The sequence below is a fragment of the Homalodisca vitripennis genome, chromosome 3 (assembly GCF_021130785.1).
Source record: "Homalodisca vitripennis isolate AUS2020 chromosome 3, UT_GWSS_2.1, whole genome shotgun sequence".
Taxonomy (NCBI): domain Eukaryota; kingdom Metazoa; phylum Arthropoda; class Insecta; order Hemiptera; family Cicadellidae; genus Homalodisca; species Homalodisca vitripennis.
In genome coordinates this window covers 95,277,948-95,299,063 of record NC_060209.1, presented here as the reverse complement: position 1 = coordinate 95,299,063, position 21,116 = coordinate 95,277,948, and the positions used below count along the sequence as shown (strand labels likewise).

At 33.7% G+C, this 21,116-nt stretch overlaps 1 protein-coding gene across 2 annotated transcripts in view; it reads left to right on the top strand.

Annotated features, from left to right (window-relative positions):
- The window catches only part of LOC124357192, a 35,174-nt gene extending 14,650 nt beyond the window's left edge, over positions 1-20,524 (top strand). Inside the window, exons 2-4 of one of the 2 annotated variants that reach the window (XM_046808721.1) lie at positions 2,184-2,258; positions 2,765-2,935; positions 19,157-20,524. In XM_046808721.1, coding sequence (XP_046664677.1) covers positions 2,184-2,258; positions 2,765-2,935; positions 19,157-19,376 — 466 coding nt within the window. In that variant the 3' untranslated portion in view covers positions 19,377-20,524. Of the gene's footprint in view, positions 1-2,183; positions 2,259-2,764; positions 2,936-18,204; positions 18,302-19,156 lie in introns of those variants that run through there. The other variant, XM_046808722.1, reaches the window with a different exon arrangement.
- Positions 20,525-21,116: the final 592 nt, after the last annotated feature.

Sequence of the window (21,116 nt, the reverse complement as noted above, 5' to 3'; positions counted from 1 at the left end):
CGCAGTTGACTAAATTAAGTTACATAACATACACCAGTAAGTTATGTATGTTACATTGTTAATCTAAACGTATATATAGGCATATATTTTATATAATTATTCTGGGGAGACGAAGGAGTCTCTCCGAAAACTACTAAACTAAAAGCTATAAAGCGGTATGTTAAATAAATACCATTATTAGTTCCATTTTTGGGTGTACCGTGGGAAACGTTGATCTAAAGCTAGCGGCCTCCACCAAGTGGTCAAATTCAATTACCACAACCAAACCCATTGGCTCTTCTAAGGGCCAAATTCACTCCATGAGTATCGAATTTATCTATAACGAATGCAATCGTAACATCGATGGCGAGTGTGTGTAGTTTCAAGTCTATGTCCAAAGTAAATTAATTTGATAGCAAGAGGTTCATATCTTTACTCTCCAAAAAACTTATATTATATATAGGGAGAAAAACACAAGAGGCAATATTCTCGGATTCTGACATGTAAAGGTATGTGACATAGGGTTTATAGGATAGCGACATATGTACGACAGGATATTGACGAATGGCAATAATCCACAAGTGCTGGGCTAACAATAACTTTATACTGACCATTATACATTCTCAAATATGGATAGTAAACGTTTACGAGCCGCCAAATGGCCAACTACTATGCTTCCATCATTCACACAATCTACCATCAGTGTTGAGGACTTGATGGACCGACAGCTAATACAATTGATTTCTGACGATAACAATGATACAAATCATGAATTGAACTGAAGATAACAACTTAGTTAGGTTACTCCTCTGACGTGCTCTTTTTAGCGTGAGCAATCTTTGATGCCAATGATTCAAGACAGATTGATGTTGTTTTTCTATACTCAAAGCATAGACTTGTAATTTCGGTTGGAATACATATTCCTTTGGTCCGATCATTTCCGATGCCAAGATGGATTTTCAGCAAGGTGGACTGACAGTTAATTTCTTCAAAACTCAAGCATAATATCTTTTTAATTCTTCTACAGTAAAGAACTATGGTTGTTTCGTTAAGGTAATCCTGTCAACAGCAAGCTAAAAGAAGAATTTGAAGGAGGAATCGAAAAGAATTGTGTGTGTGTGAACTTAAATTAGACAACAATAATCTGCAATACAAAATCTAGAATTCTAGTTTGGTCATCAGGACTACCAACGCACAAGTCCTGCGTGTGTCACCTTCGTCTCTGGTCTTCTCCGCAGCTAAATACTGTACTCCTGTTGGGCTAACAGTTCGCACAATAGAACATTTGGCGTGCTACGTAACAAGGTTTATGAGGACATTAAGTGGCACTCTGATACCCACTCCTCACGCAGGAAGGAAATTATTACACTCCCCGGCTGACCAAAGACAAATTTTGTCAAGTTACTTCGTAATAGGCTTGAATGAAGCTTTGCCAAATTCAATGGTTGAACAAGTTTCGTGCAAAAATTAAACATTACTGGTAAAATTTTTCTCCTGAGATCTTTCCATACATTCACATTATTGTTCACTAAATTAGATTTCATGCCAGTGTTTGAATAACAAAATTCTAGTGAGCTAGGGAGGTTAACACAACACCAGAATGCTCTGAAATCATATCTTGTCACCAACTTTCAACATTGACTTCCCCTGTAGTATTATTTATTTTTCCTCTATGAATAAAAGTCCACACGAAAAGTCACCTAAAGATGATGTATGTTTTTAGATAATTAGACTACATGTTTTAATATGTCACAAGATAAAACCTCACATGAGTGTACAATATTTGTTTAAAAAATGTATTTATTGTGCTAAGTTCCCATGATGTTTACCCATAAGACCAATGTAACAATGTTTACTAATGCTCCTCAAAGGTCTATGTAGTGATATGAACTATCATCGCACTGAGCGCTTCCTGTATATATAAATGAGGCTTCATAAACTATTCAAGTGTAAACGGCAGTTCGTTTTGAAATATCACAGGACAGAAATCGAACTGTTCCTGCACCTCAAGTACTAGGCTTAGCTAACGCTCAGCCAATTACGTAGACTACGCAATAGAGCTATTTTAACTAATCGCTATAATATATGTTTAGACAATTAATAATGTTCACATCTAAATCAAACTACTATTTTTCATTTGTACAATTATTTTGTGTGTGCTGTATATTGTAGTGTGAATCTGAGTCTTCTCTGTTTTGTTGCAGCTGTACAACAACGGCATTAAGTGGCAATCAAGAAACCCCTTTAACCGATGAAAAGATGGCAACACATAGTGAATCGTAAGTTTGACCATTTGGATTTTTATATAAAATATATATATATATATATATATATATATATATATATATATATATATATATATAAAAACAGCTATTAAAATTGTGTTTGTTCGTTTTTTGTTAAAAATGACATGATATTATTAGTTTTTATTTTAATGAGCTTTACGATCTCAATCGTTTGTCGTATTTAAAATTTATATCATGTACTAATATTAATCTCCACTGGTTTTTTAACAATAAACATTTAAAAACACCCAAACTTTGGCAAAACATTAATTTAGGATCAATGATACATTTAATATAACTTTAAGTAATTGTTATGTTTATGACAGTTTAGAATTATTTAAATGAGATTTTTCGCTGGGAGTACCACCCTCCTAGTAGGTAGTAGCACCTCCCACGCTTGTTTACATACGATTGTTCAAATATAAGTAAGGCTCGGTAATAACCTGCTTGTACATGGTTTTCTATTGAAGATTGTTTTAAATACTTGTTGTATCTCTCAGGGAGCCCGGCTGTTCGTCTAGCTCAGTGTCACAACCTCCACGGGTGCCTTCCCCCATGATTACCGTGAGTGACGTCACGGAGGACACAATTACTCCTGCTCCATCTCTAGTCCTCACCCCCACCAGAGATCGCAAGAAGTCCCCGGCCAGCGGGGTTGCGCCCAGGCAGAGGTAAGTAAATATTATTGGACGCTGAATCATACACATCGACCATGAGAAACTGTTCTTTAACTGTTCTTGAGAAGTTCATTTTAACTTCACTCCGTACAAATGTGTTTCATTTTTTATGTGATGAAGTAATGAAACCAAAATAACACATCCGCAAAGAAAATTGTGTATGGTTCTAATGTAACTGTTTGCAAAGTCACCTAAATTTAGTTAAATTAATATTCATACTTCTATCAAATATACCAACTAGTTTTAAATACCATCCGTTGTTCCTCTGTATGTCCTACATACTTTTTGAGTAAGGTATCAAGCTTCATAAAATAGTTAAGTATGGGAATAAAGACGTTTCCATAAAAGTATGTCACAAAAATGCTCAGATTTATGTCTATTTGTGTTGTCTACCCAATTCGTTTGGAATAAAGTACACAACTTATCATTCCATCTATCACAGGAAAACCCAATAAAATCTCTTTTCGACAAAATCCAAAAAGGGATCCTGTTAATATCTTTAATGTTACATTCCATGCCCCGTATACAAATGTTCTAATTATTGAAATTCTGTGCTAAAATCAACGTAATTTTATATTTTATCATATAATTATTATAAATATGAGACATTTTGTCTTCAGTGCATATGAAATTATCCCTAACCAATTTCAAATACGTCAATAACTTACTGTTAATCTTATTATTCTTAAACATATTAGTTTAATTTCATCCCATCTATATTGGGTTTGGAAAATCTTTTGTTAAACGAACAGCTCTTTAAGATACCTTCCTGAAAACCGAAAAGAAAAGAAATTCTTTGAATACACTTGATGAAATCGCGGCTATTTATTTAAGGAAATTTAGGCAATTTGTGGATGTTTTATTCATTTATAACTCAAGTAAATTATATTTTATGATAAAGTCAGTTGTACTAAATTAACAGGATTTAAATTTCTTTTCTTAAAAAGCTCAAATTTGCTTATAAACATAAAACGTATCACTGCTTGAAACGATAACTCTTGTATATGATGAAAAATGTCACAGGTTTTCTTCAGTTTTTATTTGGAGCTGCTTACAAAATTCATAAATTTTCTAATACGGCTAAAAATTTAGCGGAGGCTGGCGGTTACGCGGAGGGAAAATGGGTACAATAGCCATGGAGGAAGGTAGGTTATGTACCAGCCAAAACGGGTAATGAAGGACTCTACTTCACATTAAGGCTGGCTAAACTCTTTAACACTGACGAAACTCCACATAATCGACGAAAGGATCCTTTCCAGAGAAATTAGACTAATCGTAAAGATCAAGTTATTTCTTTAACGTGTCACTCTTAGACATCAGTTGGTTTGCCTAGAGACATGAGTGACAATTTATGTTTTTGATGTTCCGCTGGTGGGTACAAACCTGACAGTAATGAACGTTGCTAAGCTGCAATAGTAAAATAAGCGACTGGTTTTTGAGACGCTTTTTAAAGGACGGAACATAAAAATTTGGTTTAGATATGCAATACTGTCCATGCATGTTCTGGTTTAACTGACGGTTGTATCTGACAAAGAGGCAAAAACAGCGAAATATGTTGATTTTGTAGTGAATCCGGACGCGGAGTGAATCTTAAAACTTAAAAACTTTAATAGTAAAACATTTAGGCTACATAACAAAATTACTGATTATTAAATTATTTATTTCGAAATTGCACAAATCAATTATTGGATGATAATTCGGGTGATAAATTGCATGTGTTTATTTTCCAAACTATAGAGATACTCTGTAGCCTAAACACATTTGGTACATTTGTACATTTGGCCAAAAAAATGATTAAAGGCTAATTATTTACAAGTGCTCTTGACATCGACCCTCTCTTCTATGTCGTAGTAATGATTTTCTAATTTCGGTATATATACGACTGAATTGTCCGTAAAATATATAGGTATAAATAAATATTCAATTATTATTTCAAATATTCATATTTTTCATATTTAAAAATGCACTAGTTGAAGTAATATGAGTCAACCAAACTGCGTGTTTAATGAAATCGTAACCGAGTTCACAGTGTTAATGTGATCTCTGTCATTAGTTTTCATTTAACCGACACGAGGCGAACATTGTACAAAGGATTAGATCGACTGAGTTCAGTGTAGAAGTAATATGAGTCAACAACTAAGCGTGTTTAATGAAATCACAATCGTGTTCAGAACGTTAATGTGATCTCTGTCATTAGTTTTCATTTAACCGACACGAGTCAAACATTGTACAAAGGATTAGATCGACTGAGTTCAGTGTAGAAGTAATATGAGTCAACAACTAAGCGTGTTTAATGAAATCACAATCGTGTTCAGAACGTTAATGTGATCTCTGTCATTAGTTTTCATTTAACCGACACGAGTCAAACATTGTACAAAGGATTAGATCGACTGAGTTCAGTGTAGAAGTAATATGAGTCAACAACTAAGCGTGTTTAATGAAATCACAATCGTGTTCTGAGTGTTAATGTGATCTCTGTCATTAGTTTTCATTTAACCGACACGAGTCAAACATTGTACAAAGGATTAGATCGACTGAGTTCAGTGTAGAAGTAATATGAGTCAACAACTAAGCGTGTTTAATGAAATCACAATCGTGTTCTGAGTGTTAATGTGATCTCTGTCATTAGTTTTCATTTAACCGACACGAGGCGAACATTGTACAAAGGATTAGATCGACTGAGTTCAGTGTAGAAGTAATATGAGTCAACAACTCAGCGTGTTTAATGAAATCACAATCGTGTTCAGAACGTTAATGTGATCTCTGTCATTAGTTTTCATTTAACCGACACGAGTCAAACATTGTACAAAGGATTAGATCGACTGAGTTCAGTGTAGAAGTAATATGAGTCAACAACTAAGCGTGTTTAATGAAATCACAATCGTGTTCTGAGTGTTAATGTGATCTCTGTCATTAGTTTTCATTTAACCGACACGAGGCGAACATTGTACAAAGGATTAGATCGACTGAGTTCAGTGTAGAAGTAATATGAGTCAACAACTAAGCGTGTTTAATGAAATCACAATCGTGTTCTGAGTGTTAATGTGATCTCTGTCATTAGTTTTCATTTAACCGACACGAGGCGAACATTGTACAAAGGATTAGATCGACTGAGTTCAGTGTAGAAGTAATATGAGTCAACAACTCAGCGTGTTTAATGAAATCACAATCGTGTTCAGAACGTTAATGTGATCTCTGTCATTAGTTTTCATTTAACCGACACGAGTCAAACATTGTACAAAGGATTAGATCGACTGAGTTCAGTGTAGAAGTAATATGAGTCAACAACTAAGCGTGTTTAATGAAATCACAATCGTGTTCTGAGTGTTAATGTGATCTATGTCATTAGTTTTCATTTAAACCGACACGAGGCGAACATTGTACAAAGGATTAGATCGACTGAGTTCAGTGTTTAGGTAATATAAGTCAACTCAACGCTGCGTGTTAATGATATCACAATCGTGTTCTGAGTGTTAATGTGATTCCTGTCATTAGTTTTTCATTTAACCGACACGAGGCGAACATTGTACAAAGGATTAGATCGACTGAGTTCAGTGTTGAGGTAATATAAGTCAACTCAACGCTGCGTGTTAATGATATCACAATCGTGTTCTGAGTGTTAATGTGATTCCTGTCATTAGTTTTCATTTAACCGACACGAGGCGAACATTGTACAAAGGATTAGATCGACTGAGTTCAGTGTAGAAGTAATATAAGTCAACAACGCTGCGTGTTAATGATATCACAATTGTGTTCTGAGTGTTAATGTGATTCCTGTCATTAGTTTTCATTTAACCGACACGAGGCGAACATTGTACAAAGGATTAGATCGACTGAGTTCAGTGTTGAGGTAATATAAGTCAACTCAACGCTGCGTGTTAATGATATCACAATCGTGTTCTGAGTGTTAATGTGATTCCTGTCATTAGTTTTCATTTAACCGACACGAGGCGAACATTGTACAAAGGATTAGATCGACTGAGTTCAGTGTTGAGGTAATATAAGTCAACTCAACGCTGCGTGTTAATGATATCACAATCGTGTTCTGAGTGTTAATGTGATTCCTGTCATTAGTTTTCATTTAACCGACACGAGGCGAACATTGTACAGAGGATTAGATCGACTGAGTTCAGTGTTGAGGTAATATGAGTCAACAACGCTGCGTGTTTAATGAAATCGCAGTCGTGTTCAGAGTGTTAATGTAATCTCTGTCATTAGCACTCATTAAACCGATACAAGGCGAACACTGCACAAAGTTGTGTAGCTGTCGCAGCATCTAATTGAATTTTGCTTTAAAGAAAAACTTTGTTACACTTGTTTAACAAAAAAATAAATTAAAGGTGGGACATCGAATAGGTTCATTCCAACAGTTCTATATGAATTAAGATATACGGATTAAATACTCTGTAATTAAAGAAAATACTAATGATTTCTAAATATAAAAAATAAAAACTTATATTTCATTCCCAAACATGAGGAGGAATAGATGTCTAGTGTTTAGCTCATTCATTCATTATTGGCTATTTAATATGCTAATAGGAGTTCGCCTCAGTTTTGTGCTACACTATATTTCGCAAACTACAATTCCAGCCTTTTCATGAGGTTTTTACTAGGTCTGTGGGAGTGGAACCTGTCTTGTGTAGTGAGCCTATGTTGTGTAGCCCGCCTATGTTCTGTAGTGCGTATGGATTTTGCTTCTAACCGTTATTATTCTGTGGTGAGATTTGGCTTTGGTGAATTCAACGTGCTGAATTTATGCATTTGAGAGTGAAATCTGAGTAGTTATCACACATTTCGTGAAAGCATTGTTCTTCTTTTTGTTAAAAGTAGAGACAATATTTAATCCATATATAGATTATTTTGATTAACATAAAAACTTTTGTAAACTAGAGAATCGATATGGTTTCCAAAAAGTAACTACAACTTACAATCAAAACCATTTAACGACATAATGTGTCACAATGAAATGAAATACGTTTAATTTGGCGCTCCTGTTCTATAATTAGGACAGATGAGACGTAAACGACCGATGAAGCTCTCAGAATATTATGCCTGAATAGTGAATGAAGTAGTACCGGTACTGTTACAGTTTTAATGTTTTATGAGCAAGCATCTAAGGAAGCTTTCTGAACATGAGACATAACTAAGAAATACAGTAATATTAATGCACTATTCCATAACTAAACGATTCTGGGAATAAAACGCATATGAAGTAACTCTCAGAATATGAAGCCTGACTAAAGAATAAAGTAGTATTAATTGAGGTTCTATTCCAGTTCTATTATTCTGTGATCAAACAATTCTTGAGTTGAAAATATCTGAGAAAGCTCTCTGAATATAATGCCTGACTAAAGAATAAAGTAGTATTGATTGAGGTTCTGTTCCAGTTCTATTATTATATGATCAAACAATTCTTGAGTTGAAAATATCTGAGAAAGCTCTCTGAATATAATACCTGACTAAAGAATAAAGTAGTATTGATTGAGGTTCTATTCCAGTTCTATTATTCTGTGATCAAACAATTCTTGAGTTGAAAATATCTGAGAAAGCTCTCTGAATATAATACCTGACTAAAGAATAAAGTAGTATTGATTGAGGTTCTATTCCAGTTCTATTATTCTGTGATCAAACAATTCTTGAGTTGAAAATATCTGAGAAAGCTCTCTGAATATAATACCTGACTAAAGAATAAAGTAGTATTGATTGAGGTTCTATTCCAGTTCTATTATTCTGTGATCAAACAATTCTTGAGTTGAAAATATCTGACAAAGCTCTCTGAATATAATACCTGACTAAAGAATAGAGTAGTATTGATTGAGGTTCTATTCCAGTTCTATTATTCTGTGATCAAACAATTCATGAGTTGAAAATATCTGAGAAAGCTCTCTGAATATGAAGCCTGACTAAAGAATAAAGTAGTATTGATGTAAGTACTGCTCCAGTTCCAATATGCTATAACAAATATCAAAGGAAGCTCTCCAAGTATTAGGTCTGACTAGGGAATAAAGTTTCCTCTTGTTTATACAAAACTGTGGATTAGAGAAAATCTTCGTTTTTGCTTCGAATGATGTTTGTTTGAACGGTTAGGCCCCAAACCAGACACTTTATTCACCGCTTAGGGTTTATTTACGTACAAACGTTCAATATCCAACTGTATATAGTTGTTTTCACTATAAGAGCTACTTCCCCTCTAGTCGTAGCTGAATGACATCGGGCCTTGATCTTGGGATCCATTCATGAAATAGTACATTTTTGTGTAACATACTTCAATAATTAAAATCAGTAAAAAGTGTTGTTAAAAACATTTTTCTCTGGGCGCTAGTCCCCTTAGTTCTAAACGTAATTAATTTTAACTCCTGGACAAAGAAATAAGCGTTAAAATATTCATGCTATAAACATGTTCAAGATACGTTCAAAAATAAGACATCTAGTCACCGCTTAACTCACCCCTTCCATCCTAGGCCTTGTCTCTATTAGGCGGTATTTTATTGAAATCGAGCTTTGAATTTAGTATCAGGCCAAGATTATCAGCATGTCGATTTTTTGAAACAGGGTTCTTCAGTAACAAAGATTCCAGAGTATTGTTGTTTATAATTATTAGTTTCACCTTGGTTCCATTTGTCGCATGTACCGCTTCACTGTTTCCATCCAAGGACTTTGCCTTTGATTGAAATGGAGTCTTGAAAAATTTATGAATTGTCAAGACTCGTAAAGTTTTTAGTCACTGTGTAAAATTCCGTTAAGGTCGCTTGCGTATCACAACAGAATATGTATAAGTAAAAGTACAATTGCCGAGTATGTTTTTTATGAATGCCCTATGCTCCCTTGAATCGAAATGTAATAAATAACAATTTATATACAATTTTGGATTCGAACTAAAGAGGAAACGTACCAATCGAACATAATGTTCGACCGTTATCAGACAAAGTGTTTATAGATAGGCTGACGTGCGTTGAATACGTTCTCTGCATGCCATAAGGCGTCACTACGCTCAATCAAAAATAATTAAAAACATTCAAGTGTTTTTGTGATAAAAATCAGCAAATACAGAAATGAATTTTGTATTATATAAAGAAATGTAAAAAAAACACTATTATTATTACAGTACATATTAAGGATTGATTTCTTCTCTAATGTTCTCTAATTCATTCATTTTGGCTACTAATCAATTGGTCATACAAGTTTTAATTAGCTACATATAGCACTATGTCCTAATTAGGTTTTTGTATGGTTGGGTAAGGTTATGCTCATGATCGATTGCATCTAAGCCCCAAACTTAAATTTAATAGTAGTTATTCTATATTAGCAATAAATCTTACAGAACCACTTTCGTACTATTTGAGCACCCCATAAATGTGTAGCCTGACACTTTGATAACATTGTATCAGTTAGTTTTATTATTAGAACAAGAAATACGGTGGTATCAATAATTACCCAACTTAAGATTGTCAAACTGTTGTTTATATAGCACAGAAACTAAAGACAGCTGGCATGTAATTACCATGAATGAGCGACACATGACTGTTGATTATGCCATCCTCTCACTACAATAATTGAACAACTCGCGTTAACAGTCGACACTGTCATGTACGCTGCTCGCCCACAGCTGTGCACGCTGTCTCTAGACTACAGAACAGACACCAGTACTTTCCCGACTTTCTGCGTAGAAAGATAGATGGATCTATTCAATGTGTTTTATAAAGCTATACGTGAAGTGTTTCTACGGGCCGAACAATTCCTGGCAAATATGTGGTATGTAAAATTATATTGAATCCTATACTACTTTAGCCAACAATATTATTTTTTCATCTCGCGTGTTACATCTGTCATTTGGGGTTCCTTTACTGCAAGTTTTCTATTCATGGCCGTATTTTCGTTCACGACCGTTCCAGATCTAATCTTACTTTTTCGTTCTACAAAGAGTAAAATCTATTAGTTAGAATTACTTATTCATTAAAATTACTATTTAATGACAAGTACGAATATAATGACAAGATACATCAATGTCGTTATCAATCAACTATACCATATTGTAATGATTCAAATATAAGTTTTTCTTTACTGATAAATGTTTAACCTGTAAAGTGATAACTTCAATGTGGTATTTCTTATCAGCAAGTACAGAAATAACTGTTATTAAAAATATATAAATTTTAAAACGAAAACATTAATTTTTATTCAATGCATAGTAAGTATTAATTTTCTTCTTAAGACTGAAACATGGTTACTGTATCTGAAGATTTCAAGGTCTACCATACTCTCTACTTGAGTATGTGGAATGTACGGCATTATTAGATAAAATTTGAAGTTGGAATTAACTGCTGCAAAAAGTTGTCATTATTGTTATCATAACACTAAAGTGATGGGTGTTTATAATTAGCAGAAGTTAAATATCAGCATTCGCCTGATAAGAATGAGAGGTTATCGTAAGACGTTCCCTTGATTTTATTGCCACACGTCTAAACATTATCTGCTTTATATACGTGTAAGTTTTATATACTGTTTTATACAGGGTATGTACACAAATTTCAATATACTTAATATAATTGAAATTGTATTAAATTACGTTACAATTTTAGAATTTAAATTTCATTTATCTAAGTATCTCTGCATTGTTTTTGTAGTTGAGAAGGGAGAAATGACGTACAACCTAAAATCAATACATTATATGAAACTATTTGTTGAACAATTCATTTACAAAGTCTACGTCTACCATACTCATGAGTCTCCTCGTGAAGTTCTAAACCTTAATGGCTTAATGTTCATTATTATGATCAATAAACATAACAAAATATCCAACAAAGACAAAAATTTTAAATAAGTTTAATAATTCATTTTAAGAATCTAGATACACTAGATTTAAAAAGATCAACTAAAGAACCGCTGAAGAAGTAAACAGAACTTTCCATCAGAAGGTTTCCATCAGATAGATCGTTCCTCTACTGTCACTTTGTAATCATATGGCATATGTCTGAACTTAGCTTAGATAACTCGAGATTTTCTTAGTGGTCTGGTCATAATAAGACATTCATCAGCAAATGGACAGTTTCTCTTGAACGTATTGATAATTCGACTGGCTTATAGTTATGGGATACGTACTTTTTGAAATAATGCATTTTACCTTATAATACGTTATCTGTAAAAATACTCATGAACTATTTTTATTTACTTCATAGCTTTAAAAAACATAAAAAGGGGAAATTCTACTCTACTTACATTTTTTTATTTATATAGAATATGAAAATATAATTAGTTCAGTGTACTTCAGTATAAGCATCTTATTTTCAAGTTTTCATGCAGAAAGTTACATGAATAACAGCGAAGAATAGAATACCTAGTATTGTTCCTTATTTATAGTTGATACTGATCTGTTATAACTTTGAACGAAAGCAATCTCATCTGATATGAGGCACTGTTTTGACGGGACGCAATAAGTTCAACACACTTTTGACAAATGTTCGTCTCCAACAAACTCATATCCTCTGTCTCCCGCCCGCAGTCCACCCCTCCCCTCCACCCCTCGCTACCATCTCTACTTTATCCCTTTCACATTAAGGATGAAAGGCAAACTTCTTGTATAAAGTATCATTCACTTCTCTCCATTATTTTTATCAGATCCAATCGGTTTATATTATACAGGAAAAATCCAATTTCCTTTCTGTGAAGGCTGCTTTCTTTGTCAGTACATCTTGCTAATATTATTCATTCCTCAGATGTGTTAGTGTTGGTGCCCAACAGGCGGTGGGTGACTTCATAGTCGTAATTATATTTATACACATACAGGTAACAAAGGTGTAGAACGATTAAGGTGTCAGTTTGCTGCTCAAATAAATCCTTGTAGTTTACTTTTATAGGTCATTTCAGTCAGTTTCTAACCCACAACACGGCAAAGTTATTTATGGCAATTGCAAGGATCTATTCTCGGAAAATGAATGTTAAGCGCTTTATAGGTTATGTGACGTAGGTGGCCATTTTTGGATGAGAAAAACAAATTCAAGAAGTCTCATAGCCGGCTCCTTTAGAAAGATTCCATTCCTAATGGTACATATGCTCAGCTTTTCAAAAACACTTGGTTAAGTACCATATATACGAGATAGATTGAAATACGTTAATAGATTGAAAATTTAAATGCAATTCTTACCCTTTTTATGTTTAGTTTTTGCGTGAGTAATTCTATTTTGAAACATTTAAGACGCCATAGTTTAGTTTGTTGTATTGATGCTCCAATAAAGAAAATATTTATTTACACATACAGTTCTTGGTAACTTATCTTCAATCAAAAAGCATTTACTTCACGCCCTTGTCTAAAGTTGAGTTTGCCTTGTTGCCCAGATGTAGAAAATATATGTAAAAACTTAGTTGTATGTTTTTTATCGTCAAATTATCTAAAAGTGTCTACTGTATACGGCTCATTTACATTCATTTTGGGTCTAAGCTTTACAAGATATACAGTGACATAAGTTGAGTTTGCCTTGTCCCGATGAACAATATATATCGGAGACTGTTAAACTTTATTTACAGTGCAAATTGTTTTTGTATAACCAGCTCCGTCGAGAAAATAGATACAGTAGATACGTAAAATTAAAGAGAATAATTACTTCTGGTACAAAGGGAAGAATGAAAAATCCTTGAAACTAAATTAATTCACCAATTCATTCATAAAAATCGTGTTTAATACGTTTTTCGTGATAAAAGTATTGCTGTTTTTGAACTTTAGTCCAAGAAAGAATGGCTCGTTAAGCCATATTTCTGTCTATCCCCTGTTTTCACTTTGGCCACAGCACAAATTTCATACACAATGTCAAGGGAGCCAATCAGTTTTGAGGACCTTGAGCAAATATTCATAGCTTTGTTCCGTACAAGTTACAAATAACAGCGGTTAAATAGTATTTACAATACATTAGATGGTTTAGTTTCATCACTAATACAATCCGTAGTAAAAACCTACACCTGCAGTAAAAATATACACCTTTGAAATATGCATTACCATCAAAGCGCATAACTGATCAAGCGCTGATTATTTCATATTTTCTGAAGTTAAAATCTAAACAAATGATTCTGCCTTTTTGGCTAACTTTAGCTAAATAATTTCAAAAGCTGGTTACTGTCATAACAGAAATTTGGCTTATGTTTCGTAAATATTATAATTTTTTCAAATTTTGGAATATTCCGGGAAACTTTTTAAATGTCCTCTTCATAAAAATCTCTCTTGGACGAATATTTTATGTGCCAATTTAGTCTAGCCGTTCTCGAGATTAGCTATAAGTAAGACATCTAACGTTTCATTTTTCCTTGTAATATTTAAATTTTATTCATTACAAGTGAAAAATAAGTAATTATGAGATTTTACAAAATCATGAGTTAGCAGCGGTCCTATGACGCAAGTAACACAAACAGTGCTCAGCAAACACTCAAATCTTAGTGGTAAATCTTGTACACTGTGTCTATTTAGTCTGTAAACACTGTCACTATTGTCAAGTATGTTCAGGGCAAGGTTAGGGTAGTTGTTAACTTGTTGTATACATCTGGTATTGAAATTGGTTATATCGTTCTTGTCAAATGGGATATTTCAGTCCTGATGGATGACATTGTTATTCAATTACAAAGGAGCGTGATGTGTTGTCTATAAGATTTTCAACAAAAGTCTTTGGATGATATTTATGCTAGTTGAGCTACTTCCCCAGAGTGAGAATTCTAAGAGTGAGAAGCCTTATTTACAATATAAGTTGACACCATGTAAGTTCATGACAGGCGAGCAAAGCTGTGAATACTGTTTTGTAGATAAGATTTGATGTGGTGGTTACAGTTCAAATGTTACAACAGTTTACATCAAGAAAAGTGGTAGAAAAGCTCAAACGTATTTTACAATGGTATAGTAAAGGAGAATTTGTTTCCGTATAGATGTGATTTACCACACAATAACCATATCAATTTTCAATATTTAGTATTAAACCGAAGCCTTATTTACAATATAAGTTGACACCATGTAAGTTCATGGCAGGCGAGCAAAGCTGTGAATACTGTTTTGTAGATAAGATTTGATGTGGTGGTTACAGTTCAAATGTTATACTGAAGATTCTATCTTAAAAAGAAGGCATGACTCCATACTTGATTAAAAACAGCTTACATCAAGAAAAGTGGTAGAAAAGCTCAAACGTATTTTACAATGGTATAGTAAAGGAGAATTTGTTTCCGTACAGATGTGATTTACCACACAATAACCATACCGATTTTCAATATTTAGTATTAAACCGAAGCCTTATTTACAATATAAAGTTGACACCATGTAAGTTCATGGCAGGCGAGCAAAGCTGTGAATACTGTTTTGTAGATAAGATTTGATGTGGTGGTTACAGTTCAAATGTTATACTGAAGATTCTATCTTAAAAAGAAGGCATGACTCCATACTTGATTAAAAACAGCTTACATCAAGAAAAGTGGTAGAAAAGCTCAAACGTATTTTACAATGGTATAGTAAAGGAGAATTTGTTTCCGTACAGATGTGATTTACCACACAATAAACCATACCGATTTTCAATATTTAGTATTAAACCGAAGCCTTATTTACAATATAAGTTGACACCGATGTAAGTTCATGACAGGCGAGCAAAGCTGTGAATACTGTTTTGTAGATAAGATTTGATGTGGTGGTTACAGTTCAAATGTTACAACAGTTTTACATCAAGAAAAGTGGTAGAAAAGCTCAAACGTATTTTACAATGGTATAGTAAAGGAGAATTTGTTTCCGTACAGATGTGATTTACCACACAATAACCATACCGATTTTCAATATTTAGTATTAAACCGAAGCCTTATTTACAATATAAGTTGACACCATATCAACATAATGAAATATTCTACCAGTCCTAGATATTTTAATTCTGTAACTTGGTGCAATTGTACATTATCAAATGAGGCTGGAAGGCATGTCCATATTCTTAGGGTGCGAGTTATTAATGTGTAATAACTTGGTTTGATTTAATTTAATTTTCCCTTTAGTCAACCAAGCGCATAGTTTATTTATGCTTGATTAAAAAATTTGACATACAACGATTAGATGTTCATGATAGGCGAGCAAAGCTGTGAATACTGTTTTGTAGATAAGATTTGATGTGGTGGTTACAGTTCAAATGTTATACTGAAGGTTCTATCTTAAAAAGAAGGCATGATTCCATACTTGATTAAAAACAGCTTACATCAAGAAAAGTGGCAGAATAGGATTTTACAGATTCACAGCCCCAACTTATGATATCAACTATCCTATGGATAAGTTCTAAAGTTGAGTGATGTGGGATAAGATAATTTTCAATTAACTCGTGTTTTATTCGGGTTTTTATAAGTTTCTCAAATACTGTATACGTAATAGGAAGAAGACTGTTTCATCGGTAAGATTTAATTTCATGAGCAGACTTGCCAGGTTCTGGAATATAACTATATTCTCCACTTTCCATTAAAAAGGGTAATATTCCAATCTCAAATATGAATTAAAAATCATTACGATTGTGTTCTGCTAAAACTGCAGTCTTTTCTTGATTGGTTTTAGCACGGGAGCCATCCATTTTAAGTACTTCAATACAGTTAGTACTGAATGGGGTTTTGGCCGTTTTATATTTTAAGCTACTTTCTCGTATAGGTAGCTTTTATAAGTAGTCCTGTAAGTAGTAGTTACTGCCTTGAAAAAGACTATGTAAATAACAATATTCCTGAAGCCTATAATTTTTAATAAATTAATGTTAACAACACTTAGATTTGTTTAAAGAGTCTCTTTAGATTCGTTGTATCAATTTCATGTCTGATATTATGCAAAAATGTATGCAGATGACGTTTTGCAGTCACTTTCTTAAAGATCAGCACACCGTGGTCATATATTGGTTTTTGGTTTCTGCGTAACACTGGATGTTTATTTCCAAGCTGCTTCTTGAAGGAATAAAATAAATGTCTCAATGGTGTCATCGCTATTTGTAGTGTTTTCGAAAAATATTAAGTTTTTACTATTTGGTCAAACATGTCTCGAAATATGTCCCAATTGGTGGAATTGTTGCAGAGGGTTTGAGGGCGTTTCTTTCTAGACTGCAGAAAAGCCTGTTAAAATAATAGCTTAATTATCAGAGTGTAAATCAAGGGAAGACTTTATTATCAATCAGTTGTTCACTGCTATCTTTTATGATATAAATGTAAAAAATATTTGGACTTTATTGCGGATCACTAGTACAGTAGGTTTTATTCATATTAAAGTTTGTAAATATGCTAGGCTGGTATCAATATTAAAAGCATTAATCGTTTGTAGCTGATGCCGACTTCAGCATTGTTGAGTCCCACATCTGGTGTTTAGCATTACAGTCTCCATCAGGAATGAACCGATGTTCCAAAAAAATTATTAAATTGTAGATGAGTAATGTCCTAATTCATGCAAATGAATATTGAAAAGTGTAGTGATGAGTGGGAGGAGGGGGGATAATGTTGGCTTACTCAGGGGATTACTGTTAGGACAGTTCTCATTATATGCAAAGATGGTAAAGCTCTGACCTTAAAATGTTTATAAATAGTACAACGATTATGGAATGCCCTCCCCCCATACACAGTGTATATTCAGGAGAAATAATGTTATTCTTAGTAAAACCACTAGTTTCATGATTGGACTCACATTTAAGACACCGGAAGAGACCAACCAACCAACAGTATGACCATGCGCTTTTTGCGCTGAACTATGTCATTATTTTTATACGAGGCACAACTTTGACTTTAGCATTCATCAAAAACTAGGTATTGTAAATATTCTTGTTTATTATTAGGTGGATCTAGATCAATGTGCTTACGTGCCTGGAGACTTTTGGTTTAGAAACGATGATTATTAGAAACATTTCGTATCTTATGCGCATAAGCGATAATAGCGAAGTAAATGACATTGTCTTTAGGATCGGTTGAATAGTGCATATTATTTAAAAATTTTAAAAGTCATCTCTTGTTTCAGTTGAAATTTGTAGAAGTTGATATTTATAGTTACTAAACTTTTTTTTTTTTTTGCACATCAGCGATCTGAGGAGTTATCCTTATTTTGCTGGGAGTAAACTATCGTAGAAATATTCATCTCTAGCCAGAAAAAACTGGTCCTAGATACTGACAAGCTGGTGGAGCTACAAATACTACGAAAGTAGGAGGAGAATTCTACAGTTTCCGGGAACATTGGATACATTCTAGGCTTCAGTCATAGTTAAACGAGGCAGCTGTCTGCTACACGATTATCACACTTTTTAGTATTACAGGAAGAGATCTCAACCAGTGCGAGGTGACCTGCTTCCAGACCCTGACAAGCTGCTGAGCTACAAACACCACGACAACTAGTAGAAGGAAGATATAGTAGACTCTACAGTGCTCGGGAACATTCTAGGCTTCAGTCATAGTTAAACGGGGCAGCTGTCTGCTACACGATTATCACACTTTATAGTATTACAGGAAGAGATCTCAACCAGTGCGAGGTGACCTGCTTCCAGACCCTGACAAGCTGCTGAGCTACAAACACCAAGACAACTAGTAGGAGGAAGATATAGTAGACTCTACAGTGCCCGGGGAACATCCTAGGCTTCAGTCATAGTTAAACGGGGCAGCTGTCTGCTACACGATTATCACACTTTTTAGTATTACAGGAAGAGATCTCAACCAGTGCGAGGTTAGCTGCTTCCAGACCCTGACAAGCTGCTGAGTTACAAACACCACGACAACTAGTAGGAGGAAGATATAGTAGACTCTACAGTGCTCGGGAACATTCTAGGCTTCAGTCATAGTTAAACGGGGCAGCTGTCTGCTACACGATTATCACACTTTTTAGTATTACAGGAAGAGATCTCAACCAGTGCGAGGTTAGCTGCTTCCAGACCCTGACAAGCTGCTGAGCTGCAAACACCAAGACAACTAGTAGGAGGAAGATATAGTAGACTCTACAGTGCTCGGGAACATTCTAGGCTCTAGTCATAGTTAAACGGGGCAGCTGTCTGCTACACGATTATCACACTTTTTAGTATTACAGGAAGAGATCTCAACCAGTGCGAGGTGACCTGCTTCCAGACCCTGACAAGCTGCTGAGCTACAAACACCACGACAACTAGTAGGAGGAAGATATAGTAGACTCTACAGTGCCCGGGGAACATCCTAGGCTTCCGTCATAGTTAAAGGAGGCAGTTTTATGCTATACGATTCTCACACGTTTTAGTATTACAGGAAGAGATCTCAACCAGTGCGAGGTGACCTGCTTCCAGACCCTGACAAGCTGCTGAGCTACAAACACCATGATAAAAAAGAAGATGAGGAATTGGAAGACCCTACAGTTCCCGGTGGTCACCCCAAGCCTCCTCCGGAACCTCGACAACCTGGGCAAGCAGCTGAGAGGAAGCGATCTACTGTCACATTCTGCCCTGTTATTGAGACCATCGACAAGTAAGCGTTCACGAGAGGCGTATAACGTGCCATAGGACTGGCAGTAACGAGTAACTAATGTACACTGTACTTCAGCATAATGAAAGTGACACTATCCAACCCGAATTTGCTATATTTGTTCTCAAACTTGTATTGTTGAACTAGTACCTCATTTTTTGACTTTTTGCTTCTAAACATTAACCATGTTTAATAAAATTGTAAACTAACATAAGTGTGTCAAAATCCATTTCTTTGTTTAAATTTTATTATTGGCAATGGAATGAAATAATATTAGGTTTGGACATTTTTAGTTGTTAATATTACAAAAATAGATAAATCAGCTTTAAAGATTGGAATTTATCATCTCCATCAAGTGTATAAACCTTAAGGCATAAGATTAAACATACACAAAAATTAAATCTAATAAATATGTGGCGATTTAGTACGCTCAAAGTTTGTTAAATAGAACAATGTATATTTCAAAAATTCTGAAACATAATATAATTAGTAGTTTTCCTAATCACTCTGTTACGTATAGAATTTTTTGTCGTACACTTGTTTCTATTGTTAAGTATCATTTAGCGAGTTAATCGCTACATATTGATTACATTTCATAGTTGTGAGTTCTTAGCATTATGCCTGTGTTATCACATAAGACCCAATTGTTCGTTTTCGTGTCACGATACCAAAATTATGTTATAAGAACATGTTTTGTTTGATATTTATTGTTTTGATGTTGTTTTATCTACAAATAACGGTTATGTTAACTTTTTTGTATTAACAAGTATCATTATTACTCCTAATTTTATTCTTAATTTTAGTTTGATTAATTCAAATTCAAATCTCTGTATTATATTTTGTACTTGTACCATTTCTATACGTAATAATATCAAATTGTTGCAAAAATCTTACTATAAATTTACAAATTTCAATATTTTTCATGTGTTTATTTATTTAATAGAATAATGATAGGGAAGTAGAGATAGAAGGAGACAGAGAAGGGAAAAGAGAGAGAGAAATATGTTGTGTATGTTCTGATATTTGAAATATGTGTACACGTATATATTTCTCCAATTAGTGAAATTTATTTATAATTTAAACCACACAATGTATTATACTCTGTACTATTATTTATTCAACTCAAGCTCAAGACTTTTTCGCTTATTTCTATCACACATAATTTAAATGTTCTATAAACTCTCTTGTAAAATATTTTGTAAAAATAAAAGTTTTGTCCATTTTTTGTTAATACATTTTTGAAAACAGGGAAAGATTTTAACACATTTTAACACTTATCGTATTTAAATTCTAAACTTGTTTTTACTTGTTATGACTTCCTATCTTGCAAGGAATATTTCCATTAAGCTAATTCTATTTACATGGATGCCAATCGTTGTATAGACTGGTGTTGTATATTAAATCCAAATAAAGCTGATTAATAATATATTTTAATATATATGTATGTGTAAATATAAAATGTATATAATTTAAAGAAAAATTTCATATTTTAGATAATTCCTTCATTTTGATTTCTTCAATGATTTATTTAAATAAATTATTTTATATTAACCATGAAATGTTTATTTATATACCTCAAAATAATATATTATGGAATATAAGTGCACCCTTCACTAAAAAAATAAGTATATATTGTATTCTAAGTTGAAAATATAAAAAACTCTACTTGACTATATAGCTAACAAGCGCTGAAATATTTCATTTCCCAAGTTTTAATGCGCTCTACAAAACATTCGATAACAATTTA